Source organism: Leptonychotes weddellii, chromosome 5, assembly GCF_054177405.1.
Source record: "Leptonychotes weddellii isolate Sample4059 chromosome 5, ASM5417740v2, whole genome shotgun sequence".
NCBI lineage: Eukaryota > Metazoa > Chordata > Mammalia > Carnivora > Phocidae > Leptonychotes > Leptonychotes weddellii.
In genome coordinates, this window is record NC_138373.1 from 129,203,040 (window position 1) to 129,225,566 (window position 22,527).

Below are 22,527 nucleotides of genomic sequence, written 5' to 3' on the forward strand. Positions count from 1 at the left end.
AGCACGTCCACACGCCGCGGCATTCCAGAAAGAAAGGAAAGGCCATGGGCTCGTAAGCGCCGAGAGCGCCGGGACGCCGAGCTCCTCCGGGTTAGAAGCAGAAGCGGCCCCTCCACCGCGGCCGACCCAGTAAAGAGCTGCCAATGTATCTGGCTTCTTGGGACTCGCGTTAATGTGGATCTTCCACATAAACGATTTACGGATGAAATAAAAGCCCTTTAAGAGTAATACTTCCTTTCAAGTTCTTACGACGCCTCTAAATCTCTCTGGTAGTGAGTGGCCGGCGTGGGGGCGGGGTGGGGACCGGGTGTCGGGCGGGCGGCCGGGAAAGGCGCAGAGAGCAGGGAGTGGAGGGTTAACTGCTTTGCGATCTCACCAAGCTCTTCCGAAATGCCAATCCACTGTCGCGGCGACAATGTTTCTGGGTGTCGGGGCCTCGTCCCTCCTGGCATTTGTCTGAAATGGAGCTGTCTAACCTAGGCCTGGACGCGCCCTGAGCGGGTAAGTGGGGGAAGGTGGGGGTGGGGTGGGGGCGGAGGGGGACCCGGGGTGGAGTTAGTTGCCTGCCTATTTTCATATTCATTAGAACTAGGAGGTTGCCCGACGAGCCCAGCTGAGTTTCAAGATATAAAAGCAACTTCGGGTGCCCCCTTTCCAGCCGGGACGTATTAAAGGGCTCGGAGCCGGGCAGCTTCCCCTTCCCTCCTCGGCCCTCCCTTCTCCCGCCCACTTGCTCCCTCCCCCAGCGCTCTCCAGCCTTCGCTGCCCAGGAGCTCCGCGACAGCCTTCCAGGATTATGGAGTTTCTGAGCGAGAAGTTTGCCCTCAAGAGCCAGCCGAGTAAAAACAGTGACTTCTACATGGGCGCAGGAGGCGCATTGGAGCACGTTATGGAGACGCTGGACAATGAGTCCTTTTACAGCAAAGCGTCGGCCGGCAAATGCGTGCAGGCCTTTGGGCCCCTGCCCCGCGCTGAGCATCACGTGCGCCTGGAGAGAGCCTCGCCCTGTCAGGAGAGCAGCGGTGAGTCGCCTGCCCGAACCTCGGCCACCCTTCCGCAAACCCTAAGTGCGGGGACGCGCCCGGACAGGCAGGCGGGGAGGATGGAAGGAAGGAAAGGGGGAGCGAGAGAGCCCGGAGGGCGGAGGAAGGCAATGGAAGAGTGAGCATTTTAAGGAGCGGTGTTGGCTGCAGCCGACTTTGAGGGGCAGGGGAAGGATTAGGCACCGGATTGCCTCCGCGCGGCTCTCTTTTAGCTGTCGAGTGCTGTCCCTTATGGGTCCCGGACTCCCTATATCTAGGACCCAGGCGTAAACTGATAGGACGGTAAATAGAGTGTAATTGAGTCAAGACAGCGCGCTTCCTCTGTGAGCCCGACGCGCTGCCCCCGCAGAAGGAGCTGAAATCGATCATAGGTCGTTAGAGGACGTCACTGTCGTCACGAATAAGAAAACTTTGAGTTCTTTTAGGTGAAAAACATTTTCAAAACAAGTTTTCCAAGACGTGGCGGTATTTTTCTTTGTGAAGCTGGAAAATTGCTAGATTAGCTTGTGTGAAGTTGTGATGCGGATTCTTTGGGTTTGCAATACAGCACACATAAATTTTTCCTAACACCAAATCACTTTCAATAACTTCGGGTAAAGAATCCCCAATATAAGCACTCACTCCCGAACTCTGTATTGTCTCTTTTTCTGACTCTACATTAAAAGTCACCTAAGAACCGTCTCTCGGAATGCTTCTGGGTAAAATCTTCAACTTTGAACGGCCAAGTATCTCAAAGTCAAAATGTTATCAAAACAAACCATCTATCTTTTCTATCTTGTAACCCAATACAAACCTATTTTTTTTAGATCGCGAAAGCTAAAGCAAGTTTACAATTGCAAGAGGACTTTTCCTTATCATTGTATATATTCCACAGTTAAGCTGTAAGGAGCGGGTTGCTTTAAAATAACAAACGAATTAAGTGTGAAATATTTACAACAAGCCTCCCGCCCCCTGTTTTAATGGAGGGTCAAAATCTGGCAAGGTATTGGCTCATAGGAGCTCATTTTCTAAATACTTTGTACACAGTAAGTTGTTTTTTTTTTTAAACCATCTCGTATATTTTACTTATTCAGCGTTGCAGATTCCTTGTGACTTGCAAGGTTGAACCAAAATAGTGGGGTGGGAACGACAGAGAAAATCAGTTAAATCGTTTCAGTCATTTATTTAGAAAGACACACGCAATTAATTTTTATTTTTAATATGTTAAATTTTTGGCTTTCTGTTTGTATTTCAGACTGCAGTATCTTTATTTTTGGAATTCTTATATGTATACGTAAAGTTATTCGAATGGACAGGATTTAAAAAAAAAAAAAAAGAGTCTCTGATGTCCTGTGTTAACTGCTGAATAGGACTACATCCTATTTTAAATAGTCGGGAATCCAAAATAAGAAGAGAAATAGGTGATTTTTGATACCTTAACAACTTTTTAATGAACATCACACTTTTAGGACGAATTTTAATAGGAAAGTATTAAGATGAATGCAGGCAGCAGTTCGCTAAATTTAGGAAAGCTCCTGTCTTTCTCCTGAGATGCCCTTACCCTCACGGCTGCTTCCCCTCCCCCATCCCTAATTACCGAAGTTCCCCATTTAACTCTGCCGAACACAAAACCTTATTGTTAATCAGTCATGGCTCTTCGTTATATCTAGTTTTACATCCCACCTTTTGCATAAAGGATATTAAACATTTAAGTTATTTTAGGTCTTAAAGTTCAAAACATTGGTATAATGATTAGAACAGTTGCTAAAATACGTTATGAGAGAATTTTTAAAAAGATACAAACGAATAAAGTATGGCAGTTCATTGGAAATTATTGTTCTGGCTGGGTTCACTTTTTCAAAAACTCTTTCCAATTTCGTTATGTGCATCCATTGCGTGTGTGTGTGTGTGTGTGTGTGTGGCCACAGGATAGATTTTTGTTTTATATCATATTGCAAACATGCAATCAAATCTGGAGGAAATCACTGAAAGTTAAATACCCCTAAACAGAATGGAAGATGGCATCTTTTGTAATCTTTTAATAGATGTTTTAATGTCTCTGCTTTAGGGGAAAATAAAACTTTCTGTCTTAAAACATATTTCATGAGTTAAACGTAAATATGACCTATTTAGAAAGAACTGCAAGTGAGTTATTACACTAAAGAAGTCTACTTTAATCTTATTCTGTTCTATAAGAAGCACTTCCAGAAACAGATATGAAAGTCATTAATTTAGTAGGTCACTTTTTGAAAAAAAAAAGTGAAAAACAGACATGAATATACAGTCAAAATATTCAAAATATAGTAGAAACAAAACCATATCTAAATCTGTAGTCCATATGTTTTGAGTGGAGCAGGAAGATTACTTTTGGGAAGAGTTTGGATTGGGGTTTACAGATATTATTTTTAAAATTGAAATTTTTCAGTTTTTAAAATTGAAATGTCTTTCTTGAGCCATGTAAGTAGCTCGATTTTGTCTGCTGTGAATAAATACATATATCACTTACATTAAATTTGGTTCACTTTTCAAACATTATGCTCAATTTTTTTAAAAATCTAGAGCATCTTTTAATTTGATCACCTTATTTGACTATAAATTATGTGCATAAGCATTACATTAGCCCTGTAAAATAGAACTGTAAAATCTGGCAAATTATATGAGTTCCATGTAACACATTTTTAAATGGCCCTAAACCTGCCCAAAGTGGATTAATAGTAGTACACAATGTGATGCTTGAATTCATACTGACACAGTAAATCATTAACAGACTGCTTTCCTGAGGCTGTAAATTACTTCAACTTCATTTCTTCATTGAAATGTTTCACAATCCTGAGAACTGTTGTTTTCCCCTCTCTGGGTACAGTGAACTATGGGATCACTAAAGTAGAAGGACAGCCTCTTCACACAGAACTAAATAGAGCTATGGACAACTGTAATAGTCTCCGGATGTCTCCCGTGAAAGGGATGCCAGACAAGGGAGAACTGGATGAACTTGGGGATAAATGTGACAGCAACGTATCCAGCAGTAAGAAGCGGAGACACCGAACCACCTTCACCAGCCTGCAGCTGGAGGAGTTGGAGAAGGTCTTTCAGAAAACCCATTACCCGGACGTATACGTCAGAGAGCAACTTGCTCTGAGGACAGAGCTCACGGAGGCCAGGGTGCAGGTAGGAGCCAAATGAAGGCCTTGGGTGTGTGTTGGGAGGGAGAGATACTGTTAGAATAATTCAATGGTTGCATTTTGCCACAAAAGAAGAAACTGATTCTCCAGCTAAAGATATAGAACAATGTACGATATGCATGTCCGTCTACTAAAATTTCTTTTTCCTTGCAAAGAATTTAATCACTCACACAAAAACATAAAAGAACACTTGACTTATTACATAGGCATACAAATTAACGAATATTTAAAACAACAGAATGTCATAAATATCTTTAATTTAAAAATTAATTTTAAAGGGCAAAAACAGAATCATAGCTATCTATTTACTAATACATTTATTTTGTTTTGTTTTGTCCTATTTTATCAGAAGTTAAGGTTCTTTTTAGGTTATATACCATGTATTGGTAAGTTACATGTGTAATGGCCCGTAGATCTGTAATTTTATTGAGGTTGGGGTTATAATAAAACAAAGAAAAAATGAAACAATTTCACAAATCCGCAATTGTTATAAATACCATAACTTATTTTTACTATGCATAAAGAAAGATCATATAGCTCACCTATAATTTTCCCAGCTCTAATAGTTGCCTTGCCATTCCAATTTAACTTTTAAATGTAGATAGCTTATATCTTTTTTGCAGAGGCAATAAAAAGAATGATCTTGAAGTAATTTTAAAATATATACTCAATTATATTTATAAGTTGTATTCAAATTATCAAATTGGATGGCACAATATACTAAACTTTTAGAATCATTTGAAAAAAATTATATTAGGTAAAATTCTATCTCTTAGGCATATTTTATTTTTACTAGAGTTGGTATTCTTAAACTACCTTTTACTAGTTCTCACGTAACAACAATTTCAGGGAATAGCATGTTTCTTTGTGCATTTTTACCACACTAAATAGGAGAATATTGAAGCTTGCAATTCCCATACAGTATAAGAATAGAGAAATAAATAAGAGAGTGAAGGATTTTGTCCTGAGAGTAATAGTATTTCTTCTGAAGATTAAGCCATTGTAAGGCCGTTTCATCATTAAAGGCAACATTTGGTGGTGCGGGAATACCAAGCAGCAGGATTTTTCTTCAGCTCGTGGAGGTGAATAGTTATTTATTTTAGTTCAGGAAGTAAATGTACAGAAAGTTGATGCTAATGAAGAATTTTAGAATTGTCAAGTGTTAATATCAGTCCCACGTGTATGTGCTGTTTTATTTTTTTGCCTTGGGTTCATATATTAGAATTAATTATACTTGTAACCATTGAAAAATATATTTACATCTAGAGTGATCAGCTGTGCACAATGGATGTTCTCCCCTTCACATTTCATCAACTCCTGATTAATTTTTGTCTAAAAACATGCACAGAGAGCCAACCCAAACCTAATTTACTCACGTTTTCTCTTTCCGGCTTTTCATATCAGAGTGGTAATTCATACCTATTCTAAGGAGATTGTAAAGATCTTTTTTTCTCATTAAAAAAAAAAAAACCTCATTACTAAATTTCCTTACTATGATCCTAGCGCCTGTGAAGACAGGAAGAAAATACGTTTTGTTTTGTTGTTGATGTTATTATGGGCCCTGGGCATTGTGCATGATACAACTTTACCAACAGTGTTCTAAGAAACCATACTGAATAGGTAGCTCTCATTGCCTTATTTTAATTGCTGGAAACTCTTTAAAGTGCCACCTTAAATTTGCAGTACATACTTGCACACTGAACTGAGGCTTAATATGTATCCATCAGTGTGATGGTAAAGATAGAGAAGATTACAGCTAATTATGAAAAAGAGTAAAAATTTCAAGTAAATTTTAACAGTTTTAACAATCTGCATTCGATATGTGATTTCCAGCTTCTTTTGTAAGCATTTTGTATTCTGAACATAGTTCTGTAAAGACTGAAGAGCTTCCTGACAGCTGCTTGTGAAATGTCTACTCAAAAATATCAAATGACACATACCGAATATAACTTTTTGTGTCTCCCTTTAACTCATTAAAATATTAAAGTGAAGATTCTGGAGAGCTCCAGGTGTGAATTAGTGATTATTTAACCCTCTGAGGAAGATGGTTGTTATGATGAATATTATTAATATAGAAATAGAGAAATTTGGAGGAGAGCTTTGTGATTCTGTAGAGGCTGTAGTAACTCATAGGCTTTCGTGAACTTGCTTCTATCTTCCCATTTATCTTACTATTTATATTACCTGTAAGTCTCTTATATTGGAGAAATGATTTGGAGATTTCTGAGCATTTTCTATAAGGGAAGATAAAAATTATAAGTGGTGTAATTTATGTAATAAGCGCATTTGTATATTTTAAAACCAGAGTTCAATTTCAGATGGTTCCATTTTACCCATAGTCTTTATCATGCTCAGTATAATATGTAATCTTAATATTTTCTGTTTCTAAATAATTGTGATCTTTCTGCCAGTGCCATGAGTTTTGGATGTAGTCTTTGTGTTTAAGTTTTTCTAAGATTATCTAAGTATGGGTACAACCCAGCACAGTCTTCACTTTGTGACATGTTCTAAAGATAATTGTTTTGACAGACCCAGATATTAATTTGGTTATAGTTTGGCTGGGTTAATGTTATGTGCATAACCCCAAACTAAAAAGTCATGAATGTCTTCCAGATTTGCAGCATTCTCTGGGAGGAGGATTATCTATGATAATTTGGAGACAAAAGGGGTCTTCAAAATCATATAATCTAACTCCTTTTTATTTTCCAAAATGAGAAAAAAAAAAAGAGGCTGAGACAAATTAAATAATTTTTTTAAGTATTTCCTCCCTTTCTATTAATTTATATTCCCTTATGGACATACCACTTATCAGGGTGAAATAGAAAGTAAAATTTGTGGATACTTTTGTGACATAAATTTCTTTCTTAGTGATTTTGTTGACCTGGTTTGTTCTTTCTGATATGTGTCTTTTAACATCACCATTGCATTTTCAAATATTCCTCAGCTAAAATTCTACTTTTTAAAAAAATTAGGTTTGGTTTCAAAATCGAAGGGCCAAGTGGAGAAAAAGAGAACGTTATGGCCAAATACAACAAGCTAAAAGCCATTTTGCTGCCACCTATGATATATCAGTTTTGCCAAGGACTGACAGCTATCCACAGGTATGGTAAACTTCACAGAATACTGATCGAGAAAAATAGATGTGGTGTGTATATTCTTGAAAGGGATATTATTATTGGCTTTATTATATCTAATACAGAAGTCGAGAATGAAGATTTTAACCTCCAGAAGACTTTTTGCATGTTTGTTAGATGCTTATTTTACTAAAATATTTATTTTGTTATTATTTTCTTTTAGAGCTATTTGTTCAAAAATATTTTAGGGTCTCTTCCTTGTTACACATTGCAACAACTGAAGTAGCATCATTCATAGTATAAGCCTTTTAATCAGTCTACATTTTAACTATTCAGACTCGTTTCCTTTGTTAACTTTTCAAAATAAATAAAGCATTGCTTGGCGTGCTGTCTCTGTGGCTAATGTTTGATGAACCATCCCCTAACCTAGTGTCTGGTGTGGTCTATGAAACCTTCAGTTCCACTTAAAAATATCTCTTTTCCTATGTTGTCTTTCCAGCTTTGAAGTTGCTCATTGTTTCAAGGAAACATTTAGCCCTTGGTTACTTAAAACATACATAGGATTAGTACTGGAGATCATTTAAAAAATTTATCACATTAAAAAACACATCCACCCCTTTATAATGGGAGCTCTCATCTCATTTTAAAGAGCATTTAGAAATTTCTTTTCTTCTCATTATTTCCTTTCAATTTAGAGGCCTTTTTTTTTTCCACACTTTGTAATGCATGTTAATAAAATACATTTTATCTTTTTAATTGGACATTAATTTTTCCTACTACTGAGTTAGAGTATCCGGAACTGTATTTGATACATGATAAGGAACACTTGTATTATAAGGAACAAGACATTTGTTATTTCATTCCTTAGTTGTTTAAGGATATGCATTGTTACAGACCATTTTGAAAACAAATATGTAACATATATGCTGGGGGAATACCTTGATAGTCCAGTAACCAAATCTTTGCAAGCCCAAACTTAAGCGTATTCATTTTCTTCAACTCTGAGTACATACCTTGTGAGCATGAATTCAGTGCTTTAGTTTTGTGCATCCTTGCATTCTGATGCTTTTTATGATTCTTAAAAACCTATTTTGAGACCTTCACCCTTCCAGATAAATTCACCAAATTTATTAATGTAATGTCATATGTGAGTAAAAGCCTTAGAGATCACCTAGTTCAGTCCTTTTAAACATTAGGAAACGAGACCCATGGGAGTTAAGGAATTGGCCCATGACCACAGGAGTGCTTCCTTATAGGACGGCCTGTGCAGGGCGGCTTGCACCAGGCCTCACCATTGCGGTCTACTACAGGACGACAGTGCCTTTTGAATAAATGTCCATACCTGCCATCAGAAGAACCTTGTTTTTCTTTCTCTTCAAAATTTATCTTAAAGGAGGTATTTTTTTTCCTCCAGTTTAAAAGCATACATGTATATCTGTTCTGTTATTTATCATCATAGGGCCGCTGAGCTTCGACTGACTGAATAGTTTTGAGTGTCCTAGCTGAGTTCTGAACACAGTGCTGGGAGGAGGTCTCCCTGGTAGGCTCTAGGCTCCTGTCTCCACTAGATCAGGTACTGCAGTGGTTTCGTGGTTTCGTGGTTGTTAGCCCAGCCGAAGCCCTTACCGTATCGGGCCTTACTATATTCTGAGCAGGTTACATGGAGTAACTCGTTTCATCCTTACCACGATCTTATGCAATAGGTGCTACTAATGAATTATCCTCATCTTCCATATGAGGAAACTGAGACACAGAGGGGAGATACTTTACTCACCTTCACTCGTGGCAAAGCCGGGATCTCATCACAGGCAGTCTGGCTCCCACGTGCAAGATCTTAACCCGTCCAGTAGACTGTCTCTCCCAAGAACTGAGTGTTGAAAAGATTGAATAATTAATAAATGAATACCAAAGGAGCATAAGGCTTAAGTTGCATCATTCAAGTCTGCAATTTAGTTCAGGGGAGCAGAAACTATACTCAGAGCCAGGGAAACAACAATGAAAATGACAGAGATGGTGTATATTGGCATGTACTCTATATGTTTTGAACTACTTCACTGTGATGAATTTAGAAATAGTAAAGTTACAGGGCACCTGGGTGGCTCAGATGGTTGAGCGTCTGCCTTTGGCTCAGGTCATGATCCCAGGGTCCTGGGATCGAGTACCGCATCGGGCTCCCTGCTCCTTGGGAGCCTGCTTCTCCCTCTGCTTCTGTCTCTCATGAATAAATAAATAAAATCTTAAAAAAAAAAAAAAAGAAATAGTAAAGTTACAAATTAATGAACTCTTTTCAAATGGACTTTATACAGTCTTGCTAGTCAAGTGCTCCACCACACTTGACTACAACATACTTTTTTGGGACCTTTTTATTTCAGTCTTCGTTTCTTTCCTTGGAAACCCCATTTCTTTGTGTGTGTGTGTGTGTGTGTGTGTGTGTGTGTTTCCCACTTCCTTGTGCCTTGCTGATGGTTGCCTTCTCTCTAACTACCCTTTCTTCTTCAGTGCAACATAAAACATTTAGAATAGTGCCTGGCACAAACTAAGCTCTTTATAAGGGCTTAATGTAACTTAATATACTCTTAGTCATGCTTTTTTCCTAGGGTTATCTTGCCATTGTGTTATGGTGCCTCATAGCTTTAGAGATTGTCAGCACACTGAGGTAACCTACTAAGGAGCCCAGGCAGGAAGGGAGATGGTACAATCGGATTATACATTTATAGTCTTTTTCACTCAACAAAGGATTAATTTAAAAATTTCCCCTCACAAATCATGGGAATTTTGCACTAATTCTCCCTGTGGTTTCTCCATAATTTATGTGCATTGGTTATTCCAATTCTTAATTTAAGTATGACAACACAAGCATCACATGTTGAAGTTACTGTTTTTGAAGTTATTTTGACAGTATCATTCATCAACAGTAATAAAAATCAATACTATAAAGTCCATTGTGATTTTTTATATGGGTAAGTCATTAGATGCTTGGTTGCCAAAAATACTGAAATCAAAATGCCTCTCACTCTCCACTGTGGGTATTGGATAAAGTCAGGAAAATTCCGTTTTAACTTAAAAATATGTGGTTGACTTTTTTTTACTTTGGAGAAATAATTATGCCAAGATCATGTCTCTCAAGCTTCAGCCTAAAGGAAACTTTTTTTTTTAAAGCATGTGTCTTGAAAATAGAAATTATAATCAGAAAATAGGAACCAAAGCAGAATCCAACAACTCAGTGCAGTCAGACACTGAGCTTGGTTACTGTTACTAATTACAGATAAAAATATTAATTACCAAAAAGTTAGAAACTAGAAAACTAGAAACAGGACAGAAATAAAGAATTAACAGTTTGGCGGGAAAGCAAAAGCATACACAGAAATACATGAAAACAGAAATGGTTGAGAAAATGATTTCCTCAGGTCTGCTCAATGTGGATAATAATCTTACCAACTATAAAAGTATCTCTATATAACTTCTATATAATAGGTTTATTTATGAATAGTAATTAATATTTTCTAAAGTGTTCTAAATACTTTGTTTCCAATGCTCTCACTACAAAATGGTAACAACGGCCCTACTGGTAAAATTAATACCTACCAGTTGAGGGCTTATTTTAAGCCAGGCTTCTTTCTTACAGCCATTGACTCATTGAATTTAAGTGCAGGCTTTCTGAGTACAGGGGTTCAAGGCTCTTTAACGCAGCATCACTGAGCAATGAAATATTTCAGTTTTGACCCTAAAATGCCAAATCACTTTGGAAAGCAAACATGCTTTCATTTTTTTAAAGGTATAAAATAATGATATAAAGCATTTACAAAATGTAGACACTTTTGAGACTGTTTTCAGGTATTCTTTTAAGCTTGGTCATATTTGATAACAAACAAACAGTGAGAGGAGTGACGTCAGTAGTACTATAAAGTAGTATATTTGGATGTACTGAGAAATGGTATCTGTCTTTTAAAAGCCCTTGATTTTGGCTCATGATATCAGTTGTCATTTGGCAACACTATGATTTTGCTAAATGAAAATACTTGACCACCTGATGTTCTCCATGACCTGACATGTTAAACAACAGTCATGTGCTGCAGCTATTCCTTGTGCTGTGCCGAATTCTCTTGAATTCCCTCCTCTTCACCTGACCTGGGTTTCCTCCAGGAAACCTTCCCTCAATTCTCCTTCAATCAGCACATGACTTTCGCACTGACATGGTGGTGGGGTGTATACAGTATCTGCCGCCCCATTTACAATATAAAGTATTTATGTTTTAAAAAGGATGATTCAGATCTTAACTTTGTATTGTAACAGTATTAAGCAAATTATGTATACACTGAATAGATGTGAGAAAAAGTTGCTTTGCTTCAACATTCTGGAATATGTTATGAACCCCAAATTAATCAATTTTCAGTTAAAACAGATGATTCCTAGATGTCTGCTATTAACCATCTCTGGGGTCCTCAGCAATTCACTTTCCCTCTCTGAGTCTCAATTCCTTCCTCTGTTGAAAAGAGTAGTTTATGAAGATTTTGCAGAACATTTTCGACTTAATTTCTTTTTTTTCTTCCAGAGTTATTTGCATTTTAGTCAAGAAATACATGTTGGTACTGTGTGAGGCACGGGGGTTCTGTAAATGATCCAGACTCTCTTGCGGGTTTGGGCAGATTACAAACTAGGTGATATTCGTACCAAATTCTGCAGACACTTCTTGATGCAACCTACACCCAGCAGAACAAAAAGACCTATGTAATTTTGTCTTTGAGTTGAAAAAGCAAGCATCTATCAAGAGTAGATTCTAATTTATTTCTAATTTGTGAACACCAAAGCATTTCTTTAAATAAATGTTCTGTTGAATAAAATATTTTTCAAGGTATAAACATTTTCTGGAGGATTATAGCCAGCCTCTGTTCTTACGAGAAACTAGTTTCACGCCCTTAGGTTTGGCTCAGATCACATGTGCATCAACTTTATCATTTACTTGCTGGGTAACTTGGGGTAAGTCTCCTGACTTCCTTGATCTTCAGATTCTTTCTTTGTAAAATGGAGGTATTATTGGTGCTAGAGTTGGTGGTGTGGCTGATGGTAATGATCATCTTCTTAATACTTTTCTGTTATTGAGAGGATTAAATTGATTTCCAAACAGTCTGTGGAGCTAAGTCATGGGACTTGAGGAAGGCTAGGTGTTAATGTTTGACTATGGGCTTCACAGCCAGGGAGTTGTGGGTTCAGATCCTGACTCTGCTACTTAATAGATTTTAGACGTTTGGCAAATGAATTAACCTCTAGGCATGTTTATCCTCATTTACAAAATGGGTATAAAAATTAATATGATGTTTGTGAAGATCAGAAACAATAGTTTCTGCAAGGTGCTTAGGACATTGCCTAGTGTATAACGAGTGCTCAATAAATAGTAACAACTCTATAATAGCCATTAGTCATTACTGATTCTACAGTACAGACATAACAAAGTGGTGTGAATGTTCTGTTATTGTAGCATTTAAACTAATCCAATTTTTAAGTAAATTCACTATTTAAGAGTCTAGGGAAAGATCAAATTTAGTTAAATGTACTTTCCTCTTTAAATTAGGACAACCGAATATGGTAATTTAAGGAATGTTTGGGTATATTCTTAATCCACCAAAATTATTTTCTCATGAAGAAAGTATTTTCATCAAAAAATTTTAAAAGGTTTGAAGTTGTTTCCCACCAAAATTTTCTATGGGGTTTTACCTAGTGTATAGTGAGAATCATAACTAAATCTATGTTTACATAATATAGAAGGGGACCCATGCAGTGTCTTGCTTTCTGTTGTTTAATTGATGACTTAATAAATATATGCCACTTGGAGTTTGAACATACCAAAGGTTGGATTCAAGTTATAAATAATTTGTAGTCATTGGAGTGATTTAAAACACATTTAAAGCTGTACAACATTTCTAGTTTAACAAATTCTGTTTCAAACATTGTAATTATACAGTTTTTTAAAGGAAATGTTAACATTTCTATAAAATAGTGATTGTGAAAATATTGTTCACTCTGCCCTCCTTAAGAGTAGCATCAGTTTCTGTATTAATCTTAAAGTTTACCTTTACTTAAGCTAAATAAAGAATATGGAGCTTGTCTCCTTCAACCACTGTGGTTTAGCAATTTAAAGCATCTGAAACAGCAAATAAATAACCAAAATTCTTTTTAAAATGTTAGTAATGTAGCTATACTTGATGCATTGTATAATAAATATTCTCATATCTATGAAACAACCAATGAAATGGTCACATAGTGATACAGTGAAACTTCTCTTAGGAGGAAGGAGGGACAAAAATATTAACATCACTGGGTCAACAAGTCATATTGATATAAAAGTGCTAATTTAATTAAATGTATAAACATATATACAAGTTGTATAACAATTTGTATGAAGACTATTTCATATATATGTATAAGTACATATTAAAAATAAGTTACATGTAACATGAGGCAGGTATTGTCAGCATCAATTAAGTGATGATGCAGCTAGACACAAAGAGGGAATAATTTTTATTTTGTTGAAAATACAAACACTTTACAGAGATAAAAAAAAAACCCTGCAAAAGAAGCAAAGTGCATTCATATCTTAGATTATGAATTTAGACATATTTTTGAAAAATGTGATATTCAAGTTTAATGTGACTTAATGACTCTACACAGTAATAATAACTTAGCTGATTTTCCTTTTTTTTTTTTTTTTTTGCTTTTAATAGGTGATTGCTGTTAAAGCATTGAATTTAACTGAATTGGTCATGAGTATTTTATATTTTAAGAGGAAAGAATAAATTAATAAATTGAGTAGATTACCCAAAATAAATAATAAGAAAAATGTAAAAATAAATAATTGAAGAGTGCTATCGTTGCTTATACAAATAAAAACTATGGGGGATGGAGAAGAACCAGGGGGAAGTAAAGTCTGAGAAGTCTGTGACAACAGACCTGTGGGTTGAAACCTGCAGCACACACTGTTTTTGTTAGTGTGAACTTACGATATATTTTAATTCAGAGTTTTTACTTGCCATATTTATTAAGCCTCGTGTAATCTCTAAATTTAAAGATATTCTTGTAGATTAAAATACTTGCATATTGGATTTATATTTTAAGTTATTAATTCACAAGGAAAACTTAATTTATATTTTAATCTTTGTTTCTTATAATTGTGGATTTTGTTTTAATTGGGGAATTGTGTCATTAAAAATGAATCAAGCACTGTCAACAATGACTATCATTCGTGTATTAAAATACATGAAAAATAACGTGACAATTGGAAAATACCCCATGTTGATCAATGTTGCTGAATAATAAGTAAAATAGCAAATCCTAAGTGCTATTATTTTATTCTGTCCTTAAGTGAGTTGATTTGAAAAGTGTCATTTTAAGGCATATAGAGTGAGATTTCCTATAAGTCTTCATAATGATCATAATTACCATACAGTTTAAGAACACATCCAACACTAAAAGAAGAGAAAAAAAAATGTCCTTAATGTTTCTTATACTTTTGACTTGGAGCACATATTTCAAATAGTACTTAAATAATGCAAAATTTAAACACATTTATGTGATGTCATTCTGAAAATTTCCAGACATTAACATTTCTTAGGAGGGTTAATGCTTTTAATTTTTGCACTAAAGAGATACATACACTTATTTTTCTGTAAAGCAGTTTTCTTCTCAAATTTTTAGTCCCATATGATTGTTCTATCTTATAGTGATTTTTTTTTTAAAGATTTTATTTATTTATTTGAGAGAGAGAGAATGAGAGAGAGCACATGAGACGGGGGAGGGTCAGAGGGAGAAGCAGACTCCCTGCCGAGCAGGGAGCCCGATGCGGGACTCGATCCAGGGACTCCAGGATCATGACCTGAGCCAAAGGCAGTCGCCCAACCAACTGAACCACCCAGGCGCCCTTACAGTGATTTTTTAATGGAAAATTCACTCTTCCTTGTTCCAAATCTCTGTATACATTTCTAAGATGGAATTTTATTTTAAAAAAATCAAAGTAGCAACCAATATTTCATATGTGACCTTTTCCTGATAATTTCTAATCACTTCAGGTTAATGATACTATATGTTGAAAAGGTATACTTTTGAAATTTTTGAAATGTAAATTGATTCCAAAAAATCTTAATGTTATCTGAATTTTTTATGTGAAAATTACAGCTAATAATTAGGCACTGATGAAAATGTACCCTCATTTCTCTCTTAGGTAGTACCTAAACATGCTCAGATTAATCTTTTCAGTACATAATTTAATTGGGATTTTTTTTTTTGCAGATGGACAAAGTATCAGTGTTTGAGACTTATTCACTTACTCTCTGGTAACATGTGAGACTTACTCACTGGTAGCAAATTCACAATTTAGAAAAACACTTCTTGATGTAGTTACTAGAAAAGTTAATGGGACCCTAAAATTAAGTCAACAGCTAAAAATACCTGCAAGTTACTAAGTATATGATTCTTACTAACATTTTATCACCCTAAATTTTAAAGGGAGGGTTATGCTAGTAAAGAATATAATGGCCTCTTAAAAAAATTAAACTGCTTTTGCAGAAAGTCATGTTTGCATTTTTTTAAAGAGACCATATGAAAAATCTGGTAAATTATAGACGTGATAATGTGGTAATAAATCTATAGAGTAAGCATTGAATTATATACAAAGTGGTCAATAAATGTAAACCTTCTCTCAAAGAGGAAAAACAAAAATCAACTTTGGGGTTTTAATGCAAAGACGCTATTGCTAAAACATTATTACAGATACCTCTTTGTGAATCCCTGATCTGTGTCTTTTTAAAGCAGCCTTTAGCTCCCACAGGGACATGTGTAGGCATATGGTGTGAGGGTAGCATGATGTGTATGTGGGCTGTGTGTGTGTGTGTACATATGGACGTTGGTGGCAGGTAAGAGCAATCTATATATAGAAGAGGAGTAAGGTTAAACAGACTTGTTCTAGTGGAAAAATATTTAGTTTTAGAGTTGCTTTAAAATTAAGGAATGATTGTTACTCATTGATTTCACTTTATTGTGCCTCTTAGATCCAGATTAAATTCCATAAGGTAGCATCTTCTAAATAGCACTAACATTAGGAAATAGAATATGTAATGCTGCCATGAAACTATTTGATGTTTTTTATACATCATGGTACTTTATAGCTAATGCAAAGACTAACAAACTTGCATTTCTTTTAAAAGGTTTTTTGAAAGTACCAAAAGTTGCTTACTATAATAAAATCAGTAAATATATTAGAAATATACACTAGGTTTAGTATACTAAAAATTTCTTGGTAGTTTTGATTATAAAAGAATATATCAAGTTTCTAAGGTGAAGGTAAATGAGATCTATAATTTCTCATTCATTATTTACCATATTACTTCAACTCATGAATATATATCCACAGTGAAGAGCTCTTTGTGTATTTGTGTGGGGGGTGTGTGTGTGTGTGTGTGTGTGGTGTGTGTGTGTGTAAAATACACATATATATTGACCCTTTCTATCCTATGTATTACTTTTAATTCCTTGGAAGAAAAATGAGTGTTAAATGAATTTTATTTCTATTTGGAAAGAATCAGACCAAAAAAAAACACAACTTTCCTCCTAAATTCAAAGTCATGGAATAATTAAGTGTCAACTTTTCATTTGATTAGAAAAACATTAAGGGGCAAATGTTCAAAGTAGAGTGTAGTAAGTCAGCTGAACCTCTATTCATGCTAATGGGATGCAGTTGGCTAAGTTCCCTGGACAATGCTTTGAACGTACCCCTAGAACTTTTTTAAAACGTTGCGAAGCACATTAAAATATGGAATGTTTTTAGATTTTCTACTTCTTTTAAACACAATAAAGAAGAAAAAATTGTAAAGGCAGCCTTTTTTTTTTTTTTTTTGGCACACAGGAAAGAAGGACATGGGCATTATTTAATAATGGTGTTCCTGGTTGTAAAGCTCTTTAATATTATACAGTTAGAGGGCCACAAAAAAACCCTAAAATTTGTTTGGTGCTGAACTCCACCATTGTAGGTGTCTCTGAAATAGTCCAAAAAAGAAAAGTAGTGATCCTATTTAGGAAAAAAAATTATTCTTTCATTCCAAAATCTAACAGCAAATATATTTCTTCTAATGAGTCAGTGAGATTTTTGTTCAGCTTCTCTGTTAACAAATATATATACAATTTCAGACAATATGACATGTAAGTTTAAGCACATAGTTTTAAAATGACCACTTGTATAAGAATAGAATTGGTAGAGGGATGCAGGGGCCATAGACTGAGCCCACCTTGACAGCAGTAGATTTATTCAACCACAAGCTCTAACAGCTTTGTTTGATCAAATACTGCCTTTTAGGAATGCTTAAGAAAAAGAGACTTGTGTAATAATTGCCTAAGATAATTGAAGATTTTCACATGTGAGAAGGATGCTACCTATTCTGTGTCATTTTAAAGAACAGAAAGAAGTGATAGAGGAAGATAACAGCTCACTTTTTTACAGAGTTCTCCAAAAGGGAATGAAAAGTTTTTAAAGAGGTGAGCTTCTTATCACAAGAACTAAATATAATTGAAAGTGTACAAGGGATTTTTGCATTTGGAAGGAAGCTAGACTTGAATAGTGTCTCCTAATCCCAGGTGATTCTCAGAATTCCTGTAATATTGTCATTGCCATTATTTTAATACAGATCCCATAAGCTGCACCCCATGCTTAATGAGTCAGAATCTCCAAGAAGATGTATCTGTGATGAAGAATAAGTACTTGATGGAAAATAAAACTACTTAGGGAGATACAGTCAGCAGTGTCTGGGGATGAAATTTTCATGATAATTGTCAAGATTATACAGAGTAGTGATTATAGAGCTCAAATTATGAAACAAAATTTAGATATATTAGCATAAATTGTCCATAAAATTTTGGTTACACCTGCAAGATGGATCAATTCAAATTTCATATTCTTCGAGATTTTTCAATCATTTAATAAATTTATATTAAGTGCTTATCATGTATTGTGTTAGGCTGAAGGATAAAGAAAAAGTTATGAGCAAACATCAGGGATTTTGCTTTCAGAGAATAAAGCCTATGAACCCCCACAAAGTTAAGATTATGAATAAGCAAATAAACAATTTCAGCTTGTAAGACTTTTTTATATCATTGTTGCATTTCTTAAGATTTCCTGGGTTCAGATTTGATGCTACCATTGGAGTTACACATCTTGTGGAAGGTTCTTAAGCGCTCTGTTCCATAGTTTTACCTTTTACAAAATGGGGATACTAAAAACGAAGAAGCATCTTTTAGTGTATAGAAATGACTAGAAGTCTCCACAGTATATCTAATACGATGCACGTGGTAATTAACTGATAACCATTAGCTATCATGAGCATGATTTTGGTTGTTGTCATCGATGTTTAATCATCCCAAGGGAATGCTTCAGAGGAAGCAAAACCTCAATTCACCAGGGGTATTGTCTTTTTATGATTTATATCTAACTTTCGACATCGAAACCAACTAAAACCCTAAAGTCAGATGAAGACATGCCAGAAATTTTTAAATGAAAGAAAGATATGGGTTGGAGGAGATAAAGATCAGGAAATAGGACATACCAGTAAAAATGTGCAACGTTATCACTACCCATGGGACTATATGGGTATCTTCTCAAATCCAGCTAAAATATTGCTGTAGTAACTTGCTTTACCAGTCTGCTCTGTTCAGAAAACATTTCTTTATATATGCTAGAAATTCTTTCACCAAAAATAACACATTTAACTTCTTTGCTCATATCCAGATAAGAAGTTTTGATCAAAATAAAAATATTTGTCCATGCCAGGGAAACTGGAGAATTTGTTTTCAACTTATAGGTAGATTGATGTGAATTATTTTAGGGAGAAAAAAACTTTCTTAATTTACATTCATAGATTACTTTCCTTGCCTTTACCATCCTTATTTTCCTTTTTTTTTTAACCTTGTTATTAAATATATTTCTATGCATTTGGACTATGAATAGATGATTTTAATAACAAATTTCAGCAATACTATGTATAAATTGAGGAATCCTTTAACAAACTTAAAATGTAAATAATCTTTCTCTACCGCTATTTTGCCTTTCATTTATTCTTTCAAAAATAAGCAAGCAAGTTCACTTTCATTTCCTGAAAGCCCTTTTGTCAGACATGTGACTGTGGGTTTTGCAGTGTAGCACAAGGTTTGATTGAATGTCAGAGGAAAATCACCCAGATCAAGTTAGAAGAGTGGGTTGACAGAGTAGTAATGGCATTAACAGTCCCTCTTGTTGGTTTGAGATACATAACTCAGCAATCAGTGGCACCAATCATTATATTTTGGGTAAAGTGGGATACATTTAGTAGAATAAGCCAAAATTAAAACAACATAGCCCAGGATGACTTAAAGATTAATAGAATGTGCAAATCATTATATATATCTATAGATATGTCTCATAGGTTTAATATATTTAAAGCAGCTTATAAATATATTTATATAAATAACTATTTCTGAAATAACACTGAAGTGAGCATCATGCCAATCTTTGAAGCCCCAAATAACAGATGAAACTAGTGTTCAAATTTTCTCTTATGTTTGAAACTGGTTAAGCAGTCTTTTCTTGAGTGACAGAATAATATCTAACAGTGCAATGTAGAAGATTCATTAACATTTTATGCTATTAATTGAATAAGTCATCTTAAAAAAGAGGATTTAAGCGTGGGTATTGTGAGACAACACCAGAGGTCATATGCAGTAGACTGAAATCTTTATGTAAAAATAAATATAAGCAAACATTATTTATGTGTTAAAAACAATTGATGATATGATTCTAATTATGATGATTTTTAAAAAAGAAGCCAGATGTGATAAACATAGGTATCACTGCTCTGTGGTAGTTCAGATTTTTGAAATAATATTGCAATAGTGTAATAACGTTGGAATTTTTAAATTTTGTTTTCTAAAGCTCAAACTCTCTCTCATTTTCCCCCAGCTCCTGCTGTTTGCATGATTTTTCTCTTCGCTTCTCAGTAATGCATGTGATCACTGTTTTTTTTTTTTTTTTTCCTTGTCCTTGTTTAAATAGCTGGTCTAAGATACCGCCTATTTAAAACTCATATTATACAAATTCTACCTAGTGTCTCCTTTACATGCTAGTAAATTTAGAGAAATTTGTGTTTGTTGTTTCTTAATACTAAGAAATGTGAATTTTCTGGGCACAAGTGACAATTTAGTTTTCAGTCTTATATAAGATGTTCTATAGTACTTTAATTGTACTCATATGATATATTTGCTAATACTAGCATATTTTTCTCAGTTGTGCTTTCATGATTTGGTAATGTTCATGTTTTAGAATTTTAAATTATTTTACATGTCATAATTCTGTTGCAACCTCACTATATCATATATAAGGCCTAGAAAAAATGTTTAAAACATGTATATATTGCTCATATTCACAGAGCTATGTATTTAAGACTATAGGAAAGAAAAGGCAATGAAAGGCTAAACATTTCCAATAATGAGTTTGATTAAAAATATCTACAGAGTAAATATCAGGAATAGTTTCCAACAAAAGCTGCCACACTGAGTCCAACTATAGAACTTTAAAAAATGCAATTGTGTCGTTGAGTTTAGAAAGATGGAAACTATATTTAAACTTAAAACCATATTTTAAACTGCTTTTCTAAACACATGAATTTGTCATGAATCATGACTAAATCTAGATTTCATTTTAAAAATCACGACTATAAAAAGAATACTCAAGAGATTGACATGTCTTGAGAGTATTTTATGTGGTCAAGTATGTGGGTTTTGGTGATCTATTACAGTATAACAGATTGGAAGAATCTTTCAAATAATTATCTTCTAGTAATCACTTTATGTACTCAGAATGTCATCACAGACCACCCAATGGGAGCAAACAATGAATAGTTGACAAAATTGAGTCAACACTGTTTAACAAATGTAAGGGAACAAAAGTGAGAATGCGTAAATGTAATATTTGTTGTTTTATATATTCCAGATTCAGAACAATTTGTGGGCAGGAAATGCGAGTGGTGGTTCTGTGGTTACTTCATGCATGTTACCACGTGACCCTTCCTCCTGCATGACACCTTATTCTCACTCGCCTCGGACAGATTCCAGTTACACAGGGTTTTCAAACCACCAGAACCAGTTCAGCCACGTGCCCCTCAACAATTTTTTCACTGACTCTCTTCTTACTGGGGCTACCAATGGACATGCATTTGAAACAAAGCCAGAATTTGAAAGGAGGTCTTCCAGTATCGCAGTTCTTCGAATGAAAGCCAAGGAGCACACTGCCAATATTTCATGGGCCATGTAACATACAGTACTCTTTTATTTTTCTTTTAATGGCAAAGTAAAACATTCTATTTCTCATATTTAAAGGATACCACAATAAGCTGCTGTGTGTGGAATTGCTAAAGGTCAAGGTATACAGTGAGACCAGCTTAAATGAATAGTTGTTGTTATTTAACATTAAAATCTAAGAATGAACCTCTGAAAAGACTAAATAGATTTACCATCCATCAGTCTCCACAAACTCTGTTTTAGTAGTAAATTTTTTTTCTATTGTACGAGTCGATGAAATACGATCATGCAACTTCTTAAAAGAATAAATGTATTAAAAAAATTCCTCTGTTATAGATTGATTTATGTCAGTTCTGTATAACAAGAAATCCCTTGTAAAATAATATCTGATAAAGGAGGAAATGCACTGGGGAAAATGTCAAGATACCAAAGCTGTCAGGTAAATATTGAAGCAGGGTGTTTCGGGGAGTTGACTGTTATTTCTCCCTCTCTGGCTCCAAGACACGACGGGCATATCTCCTGTTGCTGAGAATTTATCTTCAGGCCTCAAAGATTTTTTTACCCCTAGCTGTTTTCATGAATTTCCACCCCATGAAATAGAACTCTTCTAAAATGGCCAGCATTTGCATGAAATATTTGGGCATAGTTTCCCAAAACCATGTGGCTAAAGGTGATAACTGAAATATTCCGGTGTGATTTAAAATATAGGCATGAGAATAGTTTCTATAAATGCTACCTTTTAAATGAAAAAGTCAGCACCAACTCAGTGAAAAAGCCAACACCGACTCACCACACCGACTTAGTATCACACACTAGAAAAAGAGTAAGTTACAAAACCTGCTGCTTTTAAGCTAAAATTGTGTCAATTCAACTGTACACACAAACATCTAATAAATACACTAAAGGAAACCTTTTTTGACATGTCACGTTATGCTTTATTAT

The 22,527-nt window shown here is 35.0% G+C and overlaps 1 protein-coding gene across 1 annotated transcript; it reads left to right on the forward strand.

Annotated features, from left to right (window-relative positions):
* The first annotated feature begins 547 nt into the window (after positions 1 to 547).
* ALX1 (ALX homeobox 1) lies at positions 548 to 21,862 on the forward strand. Its single transcript, XM_006727015.2, has 4 exons — positions 548 to 1,022; positions 3,886 to 4,190; positions 7,177 to 7,305; positions 21,278 to 21,862. The coding sequence occupies exons 1-4, from the start codon at positions 797 to 799 to the stop codon at positions 21,596 to 21,598; spliced, it is 981 nt and encodes a 326-aa protein (XP_006727078.1). The 5' UTR covers positions 548 to 796; the 3' UTR covers positions 21,599 to 21,862.
* The last annotated feature ends 665 nt before the right edge of the window (positions 21,863 to 22,527 follow it).

Coding starts and splice junctions, on each gene's coding strand:
- ALX1 (XM_006727015.2), top strand. CDS start 797: ATGGAGTTTCTGAGCGAGAAGTTTGCCCTCAAGAGCCAGCCGAGTAAA. Junction 1,023..3,885: donor GCCCTGTCAGGAGAGCAGCG/GTGAGTCGCCTG, acceptor CTCTGGGTACAG/TGAACTATGGGATCACTAAA. Junction 4,191..7,176: donor TCACGGAGGCCAGGGTGCAG/GTAGGAGCCAAA, acceptor TAAAAAAATTAG/GTTTGGTTTCAAAATCGAAG.